This window comes from Aegilops tauschii, chromosome 2 (assembly GCF_002575655.3).
Source record: "Aegilops tauschii subsp. strangulata cultivar AL8/78 chromosome 2, Aet v6.0, whole genome shotgun sequence".
Taxonomy (NCBI): Eukaryota; Viridiplantae; Streptophyta; class Magnoliopsida; order Poales; family Poaceae; genus Aegilops; species Aegilops tauschii.
In genome coordinates this window covers 139,794,906-139,811,217 of record NC_053036.3, presented here as the reverse complement: position 1 = coordinate 139,811,217, position 16,312 = coordinate 139,794,906, and the positions used below count along the sequence as shown (strand labels likewise).

Genomic DNA, 16,312 nt, shown 5'->3' with positions numbered 1-16,312 from the left:
TATTAGATTTTAGTTTAAATAAAGTACAATAATAGTCCCTAAATTAGTACTACTAAATAACCCACTGCCACAAACAACTTAGCACATTTTAGAAAGTAGTTTGTATTTGTTTATTAATTTACGAGCATTTAATTAATAGTTTTACCACTATTTTATTTATTATAGTGCATTTAAGTATTTTATTAAAAGTTGATTTCTTCACCTACATTTATTATGGATTATTTGACACATTAGGAACAATTTAGTTTTGACTTTTGAAAACTTTAATTGTTTCAACTTTAATTCAAATATGAATTGGGATCGGTTCTGAACTAACGCGAGATTAGCAACAGTAAACGGGGTGACATGGCATCGTTAACGTGGGATTACTGTAGCTTAATTATATGGGCGTCACACCGAGTTTCCCCTGGAGCAACACGAGGGGCAATGATAGCCAGGACGACGCCTTCAAGAAGGGAGCGATCTTCGCCGTCGCCAGTCCATCCGAAGATAGAGTAGGTTTTCACCCCGCCAACACCCACTGCCACCAAACGCCACAACCCGGCTACCACGCCACCCACACGGCCATGGCAACCAGGCAGCACCGAGGCACGAGCTCTTCCCATGAGCATCGTGCCACCACCACCAGGGCCGCCGCCCCGGAATCCAAGACCTTGGCACCACGTCCCCCGAGCCCCACCGCAACCCTTACCGTAGAGACGGGCGGAAAGGATCCGTCTTCCGCTCCCCTAGCCGGTCCCAGCGCCGAGACCCAAAGGCCGGCCACAACAAGCCTCCAACGAGCCATCCTGCTACACCGGGCGCAGTCCTACTGCCAGGCACGAGACGAGCGCAGTCCTATTGTCGGGCACGAGACGGGCCGATCCTGCTGCCGGGCGCGAGACCAGCTCGGTCCTACGGCACCGGGTGCGAGACGGTCGATGGACCGCAGCCGTGAGAAGGCCAACCCTCCGGCGAGAGAAGCGAGCGGACGCCGAGGAGAGGGGTTGAAGGCCGACACAGGTAGCCTACAGACGAGCCGACGCCAAAACAATCTGGCCGCCGCCGCAATCAACCTGCCACCACCACATCACCTGCGCCTCCACGCCCTGGTCAGATCCACCCGAAGCCCCCCCCCCCCCACCCCGCACCGGAGCAGCGCGGACACCGGCCGCAACACCACCACCTCCACAGCCATCGTCAACCATCACATCCACTGGATCTGGGCCGGGATGCCCAGATCCGCCGCCAGCACGACCGAGACCGCCAGACCCCACGAGCCGAGGGGGGGAGGAGGAGGAGGAGCCATCAGCGGGCCACAAGGGCGCGGGGCGGAGCGCTGGAGCAGGAGCCGGCCGGGACCCGACGCCGCGGGCAGGAGGGAGGCTCCCCGCGACGCCATCCATCCGCGCGCAGGGGGAAACCGCCCCGCCGCCGCCTCAGCCTTTGTCCGGCGGCGGCGAGGGAGGGGGAGGCGGGGCGGAGGGCCGAAAGTGGAGGCGCTAGGGTTGCCTCCCGACGGCGCTCGCGGGAGCGCCTCGGGAGGGAGGGGGGCTGTTCGCTGAAAACTTTCTTTATTTCCTTCCCACATCACATTTCATGCAAGACCTGGCCAACCGGCGCATTAAAAGCCAAACTGGCTACCTATTGTAGCTTGTCACACAGTCGCAGGCTACGTAATGATAACCCTTTTACAGGGCGGTTCGCGTTTGCCCGCGCGATAAGGGTTGTCACCTGTCAAGCCTTCGCAAGACAACTCAAAGAGTACTTTTGACTACAGCTCCGACAATGCCTTGGTCTCCACACTCTTTCAACCACCCAACACTAGAGAGCTTAGAGAGGAGAGGAAGAAGAAGAAGGGTGCTCGGGGCAGCTAGCTATAGCCCTAGAGCCCTTCCGAGCACTGCCCAAATTAACCTAGAGAGCTCATCTCGAGTTTGTAACATACGATGTTATCATCCATCCTCAACACATAAAGCAGAAGTGGGGTATTACACCTCCGGTGCCCTGAACACATGTATCTGCTTGTGTCCTTGTGCCCAGTTAATCCGTAGTTTCTTGGAGTGGTTTAGCCCCTTGCCGAATCACAGAAGGGGGCCTGCTTGATCTCCGATATCGAGGGTTTTCACCATCAGACACATATCCTCTTCTTAAATGGACTTGGAAGTCCATGTGCACCATGAACTCAGAATAAGCATACTGCAGTCCAAGAGCATCACTGAATTGAGCACATAAACCAATAAGATATACACTAGAGATTCTTTAGAGCTTATTTCCGCTGCAGTTTCTTTGGGATAGCTCTGAAGAAACTGTTTGTGCAGATGCAACCAAAAAGCACTTGCCCTTTAGACATTGCTGAGGTTATCGGTTTGATGCCAATGTATTGGCAAGTCTAAAAATTGGCAACCAATTGGTTGGCTACTAATTTTTGTTGCCAATCTCTAAGACAGTTGCCAACTTTTGGTTTGTCAAATGTTGTCTTGCCAATTATTCGCATGCAAAATATTGGCATCAAACCAAGCAGCACTTGTATCTATTACAGGGCAGCAACAGTATCTAAGATGACACTAGCAGTGAGGAAATGCGATTAACATTGTTCAAACCGTAGAACAATAGTTTCTGCCGAGAATTTTGGGCCGATGGCTATTCATTGTGGTACCAAATGTATTTTTGCAGTTCAATCCAAAATGTTTCACCACATTTTACTACTAGCCTAATTGAAATTTCATTAGCATAGTATTTGCACTCCAAAACGACAGTAGAGCCTAAGATGAGAATAATGGCTCCTCACGAGGATTATCCTATTATGTATCTACTCTTGAATTTTGGCAACTGCATTGCATCGACTCAGCTATTCCGATGAGTTTTTATTCTTGTCCGATATCTGCTGCAAGTCACTACTGTCCGATATGCTGTCACTTGTGGAGCTACTAGATGAAGCCATTGTGCTGGACTGCTCGCTGATTTTCTCTACGGATGAGCTGCTAGTCTCATCGTCCATGAGAGAGTTAAAAGTAAGCTGGAGGGAATAGAGTATCAATCCCACTCCGTTGATTCCAAACACAAATGTTGCTAGGTAGCACAGCCCATTTATAATTGTTCTGCAGAGGAAAGGCAATTTTCTTTTAATTAGACTCGCTACAGGATAACAAGCAATACAGAGAATAATAAGCAGAAAATGGATGAAGTTGTGTGTACCTTATTGTTACTGTTATCTGGCGAACCTGAAGAAAAACAAAAACAGATTCGATCAGATCAGATCAGACAACGTGCGAGCTAGTTATAATTCATATGGTAAACCCTGCCTTTCACATTGTGAGAAATTAGCCCTTTCCTGTAATTCATTTTCCAGCACTAATAACCAGGAATCAAAACCCACAGGATGTTATCCTGGTAATCCTCACAATCTTGTGGCGAATGTGTCTTGATTTTTGCTTTCATGTGTTTTGATCACCACATCATTCAGTGTAGGGTTGTGCGTGGGTTGATGCCTATGTATTTTGGGGTTAAAAGCATGATTCATACAATCAATTGTATTTGAATTTTTCTTTACATGTTCAGAATTAATCTTTATTAATCGCGCTATTCCTTGAGAATTCATTCATAATGATACGTGGCATTCAGTTTACTGCTATTGTAAAACAACTGCCTTTCTTGTAAATTTCGGCAGGGAGCACTATAACTTGAACAAAGAAATACAAAATACAGGAATAAACAAAGCACAATTGTGGAGAGCTGACCGAGAAATTGTCGGAGATGGTCTGCCGGTTGAGCGAGGCCTCGACGGTGGTGGCGAACTTGTACAGGAATAGCGCGATGACCCCAGCCGCGATTCCCCCGAGCAGCGCCTGCACGGGCGACGGCGGCTTATTAGTCTCCACCGGCGAGGTGCTCACCATCCTCAGCGCTTCCAGGGCCTCCTCGCTCAGGTTCCTGGGCTTCTCCATCCCGCCGGACCGCACCCTCTGCACCAATCAACCACACCAGTATCAGCGTAACGGCGTAGGAATGTAGGGTGCGATTGTACTAGAGAGCGGTAGTGGGAGGTAGGAATGAATGAGGATTACGAGCTCCTTGGCGCGGCGAGCGCGGCGGCGGAGGGAGCGGAAGAGGAAGACGGAGATGGCACCCGTGAGCATGACGCTCGTGGCGACCTGCAGCGGGGTGGGGTTGTCGTCGACGGAGAACAGCGTCGGGGCGCGGATTTCCACGGGGCCGTCCCCGCTGTCGTCGTAGGTGTCCGGCGGCGGCTGGGGCTCCGGCTCGGCCCGGAGGGCGGTGGAGCGGCGGACGGGGAGGGCGAAGGTGGAAGCGGGGAATGGGTGGTGCGGCGTGAAGCGTTGGCGGCGGAGGAGGAGGACGCGCGGGGAGCATTGGATTAGCGGCATGGCGGGAGTGGGAGTGAGGTCGGGAGGTCTTCCTTCAGCGGGAGCTCCTCTCGGCAGGAGAGAGGATAATGGGACCCGGAGACGAGGCTCCTCGGTCTTCCACCATAGGAATCGCCTCACCTCTTCTTTTCATAGAATCAGAATCAAATATGCATGAGATGATTTTTGAAATACCAAGATATAGCTTGGGTACTTTTTGTAGATTTATCATAGAACCAAATACATATTTCTCATGTTTTTGCCTATTTCCTCATGTTTTTGGCTATTTTTGGAAATCTGAAAATATATTTAAATACTTTATTAGATTTTCATATAACCAAATGTACATGAGATGATATTTCTCATGTTTCTGTTTTTTTTTCTTTTTGAAATCTGAAGATATATTTAAACATCTTTATTATTACTCAGTACTTTGACATGAGAGGTGGTCTAATAGATTCAAAATTTAATTTATTGCTTTGTAAACCAATGGTTTGAAGTTTTAGAAACAAAGTTATAATCTCTTTTGGCCAAATAAAATTATTTATCCTACTTTGTCATCCTCAAGAATGGGTTATTTGTTTCGCCATTTTAGAGATTTCAAAATTTTAGTTGGATTATTGCAAATTTCCTTCATGTTTCAATTCATTCAAACAACAAACTTGCTTACAAATAATGATAATCAAACTCATTTCATAGGGTGTGACAGCATAATAGGCTAGTGATCAAGTAAACAAAATTTTAGGACATACTATTTCAACCAAGCATAAAGAAGATTGACGGTACAACAAATTGATATGTTTAGATTTCTTCTTCTTCTTCTTGAACACACATGAGAGTTGTATATCTTTGTATTAGAGAAGAACCGTAAGGGTACAGAACCCCAAGTAGACACACCCACCCATTTAGTTCTCACTATTGGGAAATGAGGTGGGCTACATGGCTACACTAGTGCAAAAAAAATTACCACATGCAGCCAGGAACATGCTGCAGTTATAGGCCACATGCTTCACCATCATTTGCGAAATGAGAGTTGGTGAAGCATGTGGTCACGCTTGTAGAAACATGCTTCACCAACTCTCATTCCGCAAACGTGACTACCAGATGCTTACCACTGCAGCATGTTCCGCAAATGAGAGTTGGTGAAGCATGTCTCATGTGACGCCCTCGATTCAATCGTACACTAATCATACACGCAAATGTGTACGATCAAGATCAAGGACTCACGGGAAGATATCACAACACAACTCTAGACACAAATTAAAATAATACAAGCTTTATATTACAAGCCAGGGGCCTGGAGGGCTCGAATACATAAGCTCGAATACACAAGAGTCAGCGGAAGCAACAATATCTGAGTACAGACATAAGTTGAACAGGGATGCCTTAAGAAGGCTAGCACAAAAGCAACACGATCGAAGAGGCACGGCCTCCTGCCGGGGAGCCTCCTAACTACTCCTGATCGTCGTCGGTCTCCACGTAGTAGTAGGCATCGGCGGTGGCATCTGGCTCCTGGGCTCCGACATCTGGTTGCATCAACCGGAAAGAAGAAGAAAGGGGCAAAGGGGGAGCAAAGCAACCGTGAGTACTCATCCAAAGTACTCGCAAGCAAGGATCTACACTACATATGCAACATTATCAAAGGAAGGTTGTATATGTGGACTGGGCTGCAGAAATGCCAGAATAGAGAGAAGGCCTAGTCCTATCGAAGACTAGCATCTTCTGGAAACCACCATCTTGCAGCAACAGGAGGGAGTAGAGTAGCATAACTAAAGTAGTAGTAGTGTTATCAACCTCGGCCAGAGATCCTTTCTCGACTCCCTGTGAGAAAGCAATCCCAGAGCCATACTATCCAGTTATCACCTCATCACAAGTATCCAGTTCTAGTTGTATCGATCGGGATACAACTCCAAGTGTCCGTTACCGTAGGACAGGCTATCGATAGATATTTTCTTCCCTGCAGGGGTGCACCAACTTACCCACCACGCTCGATTAACTCCGGCCGGACACACTTTCCTGGGTCATGCCCGGCCTCGGCCAAACAATACGCCGCAACCCGACCTAGGCTTAATAGAGAGGTCAAGCACGCCGAACTAAACCTATGCCCCCAGGGGTCATGGGCCATCGCCCCGGGAACTCCTGCACGTTGCGTGGGCGGCCGGTGAGCAGACCTAGCTACCTCCTTAAAAAGGTAGGAGCTTACCAGTCCAACCCGGCGTGCGCCGCTCAGTCGCTTGACGTCTATTAAGCTTCGGCTGATGCATACGACGCAGAACGCCCATACTATGCCCACGTGATGGTTAGTGCTATCAGGCCAGAGGCCCCTTGGATCAAATATCCAAATCATACTGGATTAGGAACGCGCGGTAACAAGCAGAGACTCACGAAAGATATGACCCCGTCGCCCCGTCTCGAGGACTTGCGGCAAGGGCTAGGAATGCCCGGCCACGCCTCGTAATTATCTCGCGGGCACCTTCCAGGTCAACCCGACTCCACATCACTCGCAATTAAGCTCGCGCGGGTACCCCTCGGGGCCGACCCGTCTTTAGTAACATGGTTCAGTGTAAAGTCATAGTAACCATAGTAACTGTGTGTCCAAACATCAAGGGGAAAACCCGAGGAATCACCCCCGGTGAATTCCACTCGATGTAATCATCAAGGTGAACGTAAGAGGAACCACCCCCGAGGTTCACACTTGAAGGGTGGCACGACAAAGTCGTATCGGAAGTGGTTAAGGCGGAATCACCCTCGATGACCACGACCGAATAGCTACACTACAGGGTTAACATCAGAAGTGCTGTAGAGGTCTCACCCTCGGCACTCGATAGTAACCCAGTAGTGTCGAGCAACTAAGGGGAAAGTGATGTGCGGTGCCGGGGCCTGGTCTTCGATCCCGTTTATCGGGTCTTCAATGATGAAGCGGGGGCAACAAGGACAAGGTGGGGGTCACTGATGGATCACGAACCAACCTATACTAAGCAGTTTAGGATAAGCAGGTAGGTAACAATGAACAGGTTACAAAAGAGGCTAAGCATCAGAATAGGAGCAAACAATAACAGTAGCAAAATCTAATGCAAGCATGAGAGAATGGAATGGGCGATATCGGGATGATCAAAGGGGGGGCTTGCCTGGTTGCTCTGGCAAGGAGGGGTCGTCGTCGACGTAGTCGATCACCGGGGCATCATCGGCCTCGAGGTCTATCAGAGAGAATAGGGGGAAGAAACAGTAAATATAAGCAAACAGATGCAACGCTAAGCATGACATGATGATATGCGGTGCCGGGTGTGACCTAACGTAAGGCTACACGATATAGGTGAAGGGGGAATTCAACCGGGAATGTTTTCCCGGTTCCGGACCTGCGTCAGACAGATGACCGGAGGGGGAATGTTCCATGTTCAGATAGCAGCATCCGACTGATGAATGGACCGCGTATTCGGATTCTTTGGATTTTTCTGAGCAACTTTCATATAGAAAACATTTTCATCCGAGTTACGGTTTATTTTCTATGAATTTTCAAAGATTAAACCATTTTTGCATTTGTTTTAATTCGCAAATAAACAGAAAATACTAAGTGTACACAGCCATGTGCTAGCCACAGAGGCTGACTGGTGGGGTCCAGGGGGTGTCCAGTCAGCAGTTGACCAGTCAACTATTAACTGGTCAACAGGGTCAAATGGGGCCACATGTCATAGACTGGGTCAACCCAGTCAATAGTTTGACTGGTCAAACTAGACAGGGGACCCACATGTAAGTGACTAATTAGCTAAACTAATTACTTTTAATTATAAAATCATTTTAATTAGTTATTTAAGTGGTGGGGCCCGCACGTCAGTGGTACTGAGCTGCCCAGTCAGCAATTGACTGGGTCAACTCAGTCAACAGGCCCCACGGGCCCACGGTGGTACTGAGCAGTAGCTGGGGAGGCCGGAAAGGGCGCCGGCAACGAGTTGCAGCGGCGGCGGCTTCCGGGCAACGGCGGAATCGACACTAGAGAGGGCGGTTGCACTAACTGGAGGGCGCTACGGGTCCCTACGGCGTCGAGGAGCACGGCCGAGAACTCGGTCGAGCTCAATGTCGACTGAGACGACGGTGACGAACGGCGCGGCGGCGGTTCGGCCGTGAAGAAGAACGGCGATTGCGAGCGCGGGGAGAGGGGAGAAAGAGAGGGGTTCGGTGCGGCAGCTTACGATGCGGCTCACGGTGGCCCTTGGATGCTTAGGAGCGCAGCGGGTCGACGGAGTCGGCGACGGACGGCGCGGAGGAGCTCCGGCGATCCAAGGTGGTCGCCGGCTCGATCCGGGCGATGTAGTGGCCTCCGGCTCGGACGCGAGGCCGGGGAAGAGGGAGAAGACGTCGACGGTGCTGGTGGACAGGTCAGGAGGACAAGACGGCTCCGGTGGCCGCGTTGACGACGGAAGATGGCAGCGGGCGCGCTCGGGTCAGAGAGAGGGGAGTGAGCGAGCAGGAAGAGAGATCGACGAGGGAGAGAGGGGGCAATTGGGTGAGTGGGGAGGGAGCCCGAGGCGTCGGGGCTGCCCTTATCCCCTCGTCGGCGACGTGGCAGCGCGGGGCGCCGCGCCGGGTCCGGTGGGAACGAGCTGGGGGGGGGGGCTCGGTCGCGTGAACAAAGAGGAGAGGAATGACCGGGGAGGGGGAGCGGGCCGGCCTAGCTGGGGTGGGCCGAGGCCCAATGGGAGGCCAGGGGCTCTAGCCCCTTTTCTCTCCTTTTGTTTTTGTTTTTACTTTTGCTTTCTTTTTTTTAACAACTTTCTGTTATAGCTATTTTAGGCCATTTAGGTACTTTGCAAAAAAATGTTGGTTCACCAGCAATTTTACCAGAAGAATATTTTCCACACGCTGAACATTTTAGTTTTCATGTTTGAGCATTTTGAATTTCACTCATAATTTGAAATTGAATTCAACTGGAATTTAAAAAGAGAGAGAGGAGAAAATGATGATCAAACACTTGTTTAGCAAAATGATTAACTTAACCCCAGGGGTTACTGTAGCATCATTACACCGGGGTGTTACAACTCTCCTCCTCTAAAAGAAATTCTCGTCCCGAGAATTAAGAGGTAGAAGGGAACAGGTCGGGGTATTCAGCCCGGAGGTTATCTTCGCGTTCCCAAGTGGCTTCCTCTTTAGTATGATTCGACCATTGCACCTTGAGGAACTTGGTAACCTTCTGGCCTGTTCGACGTTCAGCTTCTTCAAGAATGCAGATCGGATGCTCCTTGTATGTGAGATCATCTTGAACTTCAATCGATTCCGGATCCACTTCACGTTCCGGATCCTTGAAGCAACGACGAAGTTGTGACACATGGAAGACGTCATGGACGTGAGAGAACTGAGGTGGCAACTCAAGTTGATAAGCCACCAGCCCACGACGGGCCAGAATGCGGAAAGGACCAATGTAGCGCGGAGCTAGCTTGCCCTTGACTACGAACCGATGAGTGCCTCTCAAAGGAGTGACATGCAGATAAGCTTGTTCACCAGGTGGATAAGTTGAACCCAGTGTTTCCGGTCATAGTTGCTCTTCTGGCGGGACTGGGCCGCCTTGAGATTATCCCGGACAATGCGAACCTGCTCTTCAGCTTGTTGAATAATGTCTGGACCAATGAGCGTCCGTTCCCCAGTTTCTGACCAATTCAGAGGGGTTCGGCACTTACGTCCATAGAGCACTTCAAAGGGTGCCATCTTCAAGCTGGCTTGATAGCTGTTGTTATAAGAGAACTCCGCATAAGGGAGAGATTCTTCCCACTTCTTGCCGAAAGAAATAACACAAGCTCGAAGCATGTCTTCAAGAATTTGATTGACTCGCTCGACTTGGCCTTGGGATTGGGGATGATAAGGAGTGCTCCAGGTAATATGAGTTCCCATTGCCTCTTGGAAACTATCCCAGAACTTTGAAGGGAATATACTGCCGTGATCTGAACTGATCTCCTTCGGAATGCCGTGGAGTGACACAATTCTGGAGATATACAAGTTTGCTAATTGATTAGCAGTGATTGTCTCCTTGACTGGCAGAAAGTGAGCAACCTTTGAGAATTGGTCGATGACGACAAAGATAGCATCGTTACCTTTCTGAGACTTGGGAAGGCCAGTGACAAAGTCCATTTGGATCTTATCCCACTTCCATTCAGGAATCGGAAGCGGTTGTAGAAGTCCAGCCGGTTTCTGATGTTCTGCTTTGACGCGACGACAAACGTCACATTCTTCAATATATCGAGCAATGTCTTGCTTCATATTAGACCACCAGTACTTCTGACGGATGTCTAGATACATCTTGGTGCTTCCCGGATGAATAGAGAGAGGGGTGTCATGCGCTTCTTTCATCACCTTCTCTGTCATAAGCTTGAACCGGGGTACTACAATGCGATCTCTGAAGTATAAGGTTCCATCTTCACCAAGTGAGAAATCTCTGGATTTCTCTAATGCAAGATCCCTTTTCATCAGATCAACATGTGTATCTTTGGCTTGAGCAGACTTGATTGCTTTCAGAAGAGTTGGTTCCAAGACAAGGTTATTCAGAGGACCCTGTGGAACTAGTTGAAGGTTCAGCTTGCATAGCTCTTCATAAAGGCGGGGTTGAGCTTTGAACACCATGTGATTGTTGCAATAAGACTTACGACTCAGGGCATCGGCCATTACATTAGCCTTGCCAGGGGTATAGGATATACCGCAGTTGTAGTCAGCAATAGCTTCCATCCATCGCTGCTGACGGAGGTTGAGATCTGGCTGAGTAAACAGGTACTTCAGACTCTGATGATCGGTGAAGATCTCGCAACGATTACCGAGAAGGTATTGTCGCCATAGCTTCAGTGCAAAGATAACCGCAGCAAGCTCGAGATCATGAACTGGGTAGTTCTCTTCACGAGGACGCACTTGACAGGAGGCATACGCAATTACTTTGCGCTCTTGCATTAGGACACAGCCTAATCCTTGACATGAAGCGTCGCAATAGATGACGAAGTCCTTGCGAGAATCAGGGGGAGCAAGCACTGGGGCAGAAGTCAGCTTGTCCTTGAGTGCCTGGAAACTTTCCTGACATTTGTCCATCTAATCGAACTTAACGCCCTTGTGAAGCAGATTGGTCAGTGGCTTGGCAATCTTTGAGAAGTTCTCGACAAAGCGGCGACAATAGCTGGCTAGTCCGAGAAAGCTTCTAACTTGCTTGACAGTCTTCGGAGGGGTCCAGTCAAGAATAGCCTGAACGCGTTCTGGGTTGACGGCAATACCATCCTTGGAGATGACATGACCAAGGTAGGTGACTTCGGGTAACCAGAATTCACACTTGGAATACTTGGCATAAAGTTGATGCTCTCGAAGCTTCTCTAGAACAAGTCGAAGATGTTCAGCATGTTCTTCTTTGTTCTTCGAATATACCAGGATATCATCCAGATAGACTACGACGAACTTGTCGAGGTAATCCATGAATATGTAGTTCATCAGACGGGAGAATGTAGCTGGAGCATTGGTCAAGCCAAAAGACATGACGGTGTACTTGTAAGAACCATAACGAGTGACGAATGCGGTCTTTGGAATATCCTCTTCACGAACACGGATCTGGTGGTAACCCAACCTCAAGTCGAGTTTAGAGAAAATCGATGAACCAGCCAGTTGATCATACAGATCATTGATCCGAGGAAGGGGATATTTGTTCTGAATTGTAGCTTGGTTGATAGGACGGTAGTCTTGGACCAAACAGTTTGTTCCGTCCTTCTTCTTGACGAAGAGAGAAGGTGCTCCCCAAGCAGAGGAACTTGGACGAATGAAACCCTTGCGAAGAGATTTGTCGATTTCCTCCTTAAGTTCAAGGAGTTCATGAGGTGGCATCTTGTACGGTCGTTTGGCAATAGGAACGGTGCCTGGTTTCAAGTCGATGACGAACTCGACAACCCGGGCAGGGGGTATTCCTGGAAGTTCTTCTGGAAATACGTCTGGGAAGTCGCGAACGACTGGAATCTTTTCAATTCCCTCAAGAGGTGCTGCGTTCAACGCATTCAAAGCATAAAGTCATGCTTCAGCGTTTTGAACAAGCTGAGCATGGTGGGTTACTATCTCATCGGAAGGATGTAGGAGGTGAACGACCTTGGTGGCGCAAACGATAGAGGCAGTATGCGCTTTCAACCATTCCATTCCAAGAATGAGGTCAATATTGGAAGACTCCAGAATAATGGGAGAAACAAGGAATTCCAACCCTTCAATTTCAACGGGGACGTCGCGACCAATCATGGTAGTTCGACACTGACCCGCAGGGGTGTGTACCACTATCGGGGTGCTCATGGGCTCGCATCGAATGTGGTGTGCGTATGCAAAATTTTCTGACATGAATGAATGCGATGCTCCTGAATCGAATAAAACAGAAGCCGGTACTGAATTAACGAGAAGAGTACCCATCACAGTGGCAGGCTGGTCTTGAGCTTCATTCAGATCAACATGATTAGCCTGACCACGACCATAAGGTCTGGCATTGTTGTTATGGGGCTGATTGTTACGGCCAGTTGAAGGCAGAGCCAACTGGCTCTTTTTCTGATTGCATTCTTTAGCAAGGTGGCCTGGGCGGCCACATCTGAAGCACAGACCATCATTGGGATCGGGAGCAGGAGCTTGGGATGGTACATCTCGAAGAGGCTGCCTCTGCGGTGGAGGAGGCAGACGAGGTGCAGCATAGGACTGTCTTGGTGCGGGTGCAGTTGGACGATACATGCTGTGGGGGATCCATATCCGACGCTTCTGCACGGACGGGCCCGAAGATGAGCCAGCGTCACGGCTGCGCCTGAGGGATCCCTGATGTTCCTGCAGACCAGTTTCGACATGAATGGCCTTGTTCACCAAGGTGGCGAAGTCGGCAAAGTCATGAACGAGCAGTGCTAGCTTGATATCAGGGTGAAGTCCACCACGAAACTTCTCTTGCTTACGAGCATCAGTTGCAATGTCTTCTTCAGCATAACGTGACAAGTCCAGAAATTCCCGTTGATAAGCATCTACAGACTTGTTGCCTTGGGTGAGGTTACGGAAATCTCGCTTCTTCCTATCCATGATTCCCTGAGGAATGAAGCGGGCACGGAAGGCAGCTTGGAAATCCGGCCAAGTGATGACCGTTCCAATAGGTAGGGTACGCCTGTGGCTGTCCCACCATTGAGCAGCAGGACCCTTGAGGAAGAAGGATGCGAAGGTGACATAGTTGGCAGGGGCAACACTAGCAGACTCCATTTCATACGTGATGTCGCGGAGCCAGTCATCAGCATCAAGGGGTTGAGTTGAGCTGCGGTAGATAGTTGGGTTGAGGCGCATGAAGTCCTGCAGAGTCACTGGGGTTGGCTATTGATTCATATTCGGACGAGGAAACTGAGCCATTATTCCTTCCATGAACTGGCGGTTCAGCTCAAATTGTTGCATCATTCCGGGAAAGAATTCGGGCGGTGGTGGATCGTTGGCACCACGGCCACGACCAGCGGGTCTAACCATCCTGCTAACATGTAACAGGGGGGTATTTCAGCATTGAGCATTTGCAAAGACAAGGACCATTCATGATGAAACATGCATAATGAAAGAGGTACGATGGATACCACTTCGTAGTCAACACGACAGTGTGTGTACTATTCAGAATACCATTCTACGGAATAACTATGGCTTATCCAACTTTGGGGTGAATGTGGTCACGGGATCCTAATGTTAGAGTTAGTAAATTGGTTTAACCCGAATGGAAGGGAGATCAGAGTCCCAGAGTATAGATGAGGAGTAAAAGATCCTAATACCACACAATGGCGACGTGGGCCCGTAAGCCACACAGCCAATGTTAGTAAAAGTTTTTCAGTGACTAGACTCAACTTCGGCCAAGGAGTTGGAAAGGGGGCTACCTACAGGCAGTCGGCTCTGATACCAACTTGTGACGCCCTCGATTCAATCGTACACTAATCATACACGCAGATGTGTACAATCAAGATCAAGGACTCACGGGAAGATATCACAACACAACTCTAGACACAAATTAAAATAATACAAGCTTTATATTACAAGCCAGGGGCCTGGAGGGCTCGAATACATAAGCTCGAATACACAAGAGTCAGCGGAAGCAACAATATCTGAGTACAAACATAAGTTGAACAGGGATGCCCTAAGAAGGCTAGCACAAAAGCAACACGATCGAAGAGGCACGGCCTCCTGCCGGGGAGCCTCCTAACTACTCCTGATCGTCGTCGGTCTCCATGTAGTAGTAGGCATCGGCGGTGGCATCTGGCTCCTGGGCTCCGACAACTGGTTGCATCAACCGGAAAGAAGAAGAAAGGGGCAAAGGGGGAGCAAAGCAACCGTGAGTACTCATCCAAAGTACTCGCAAGCAAGGATCTACACTACATATGCAGCATTATCAAAGGAAGGTTGTATATGTGGACTGGGCTGCAGAAATGCCAGAATAGAGAGAAGGCCTAGTCCTATCGAAGACTAGCATCTTCTGGAAACCACCATCTTGCAGCAACAGGAGGGAGTAGAGTAGCATAACTAAATTAGTAGTAGTGTTATCAACCTCGGCCAAAGATCCTTTCTCGACTCCCTGTGAGAAAGCAATCCCAGAGCCATACTATCCAGTTATCACCTCATCACAAGTATCCAGTTCTAGTTGTATCGATCGGGATACAACTCCAAGTGTCCGTTACCGTAGGACAGGCTATCGATAGATGTTTTCTTCCCTACAGGGGTGCACCAACTTACCCACCACGCTCGATTAACTCCGGCCGGACACACTTTCCTGGGTCATGCCCGGCCTCGGCCAAACAATACGCCGCAACCCGACCTAGGCTTAATAGAGAGGTCAAGCACGCCGGACTAAACCTATGCCCCCAGGGGTCATGGGCCATTGCCCCGGGAACTCCTGCACGTTGTGTGGGCGGCCGGTGAGCAGACCTAGCTACCTCCTTAAAAAGGTAGGAGCTTACCAGTCCAACCCGGCGCATGCCGCTCAGTCGCTTGACGTCTATTAAACTTTGGCTGATACATACGACGCAGAACGCCCATACTATGCCCACGTGATGGTTAGTGCTATCAGGCCAGAGTCCCCTTGGATCAAATATCCAAATCATACTGGATTAGGAACGCGCGGTAACAAGTAGAGACTCACAAAAGATGTGACCCCATCGCCCCGTCTCGAGGACTTGCGGCAAGGGCTAGGAATGCCCGGCCACGCCTCGTAATTATCTCGCGGGCACCTTCCAGGTCAACCCGACTCCACATCACTTGCAATTAACCTCGCGCGGGTACCCCTCAGGGCCGACCCGTCTTTAGTAACATGGTTCAGTGTAAAGTCATAGTAACCATAGTAACTGTGTGTGCAAACATCAAGGGGAAAACCCGAGGAATCACCCCCGGTGAATTCCACTCGATGTAATCATCAAGGTGAACGTAAGAGGAACCACCCCCGAGGTTCACACTTGAGGGGTGGCACGACAGAATCGTATCGGAAGTGGTTAAGGCAGAATCACCCTCGATGACCACGACCGAATAGCTACACTACAGGGTTAACATCAGAAGTGTTGTAGAGGTCTCACCCTCGGCACTCGATAGTAACCCAGTAGTGTCGAGCAACTAAGGGGAAAGTGATGTGCGGTGCCGGGGCCTGGTCTCCGATCCCGTTTATCGGGTCTTCAATGATGAAGCGGGGGCAACAAGGACAAGGTGGGGGTCACTGATGGATCACTAACCAACCTATACTAAGCAGTTTAGGATAAGCAGGTAGGTAACAATGAACGGGTTACAAAAGAGGCTAAGCATCAGAATAGGAGCAAACAATAACAGTAGCAAAATCTAATGCAAGCATGAGAGAATGGAATGGGCGATATCGGGATGATCAAAGGGGGGGGGCTTGCCTGGTTGCTCTGGCAAGGAGGGGTCGTCGTCGACGTAGTCGATCATCGGGGCATCATCAGCCTCGGGGTCTATCGGAGAGAATAGGGGGGAAGAAACAGTAA

The 16,312-nt window shown here is 49.5% G+C and overlaps 1 protein-coding gene across 1 annotated transcript; it reads right to left on the bottom strand.

Annotated features, from left to right (window-relative positions):
• Window positions 1–2,595: 2,595 nt before the first annotated feature.
• LOC109731483 (uncharacterized) lies at window positions 2,596–4,480 on the bottom strand. The gene is made up of 4 exons (XM_020290656.4): window positions 4,047–4,480; window positions 3,720–3,944; window positions 3,178–3,203; window positions 2,596–3,080 (listed from the first exon to the last, which is right to left on the bottom strand). The coding sequence occupies exons 1-4, from the start codon at window positions 4,365–4,367 to the stop codon at window positions 2,831–2,833; spliced, it is 822 nt and encodes a 273-aa protein (XP_020146245.1). The 5' UTR covers window positions 4,368–4,480; the 3' UTR covers window positions 2,596–2,830.
• Window positions 4,481–16,312: the final 11,832 nt, after the last annotated feature.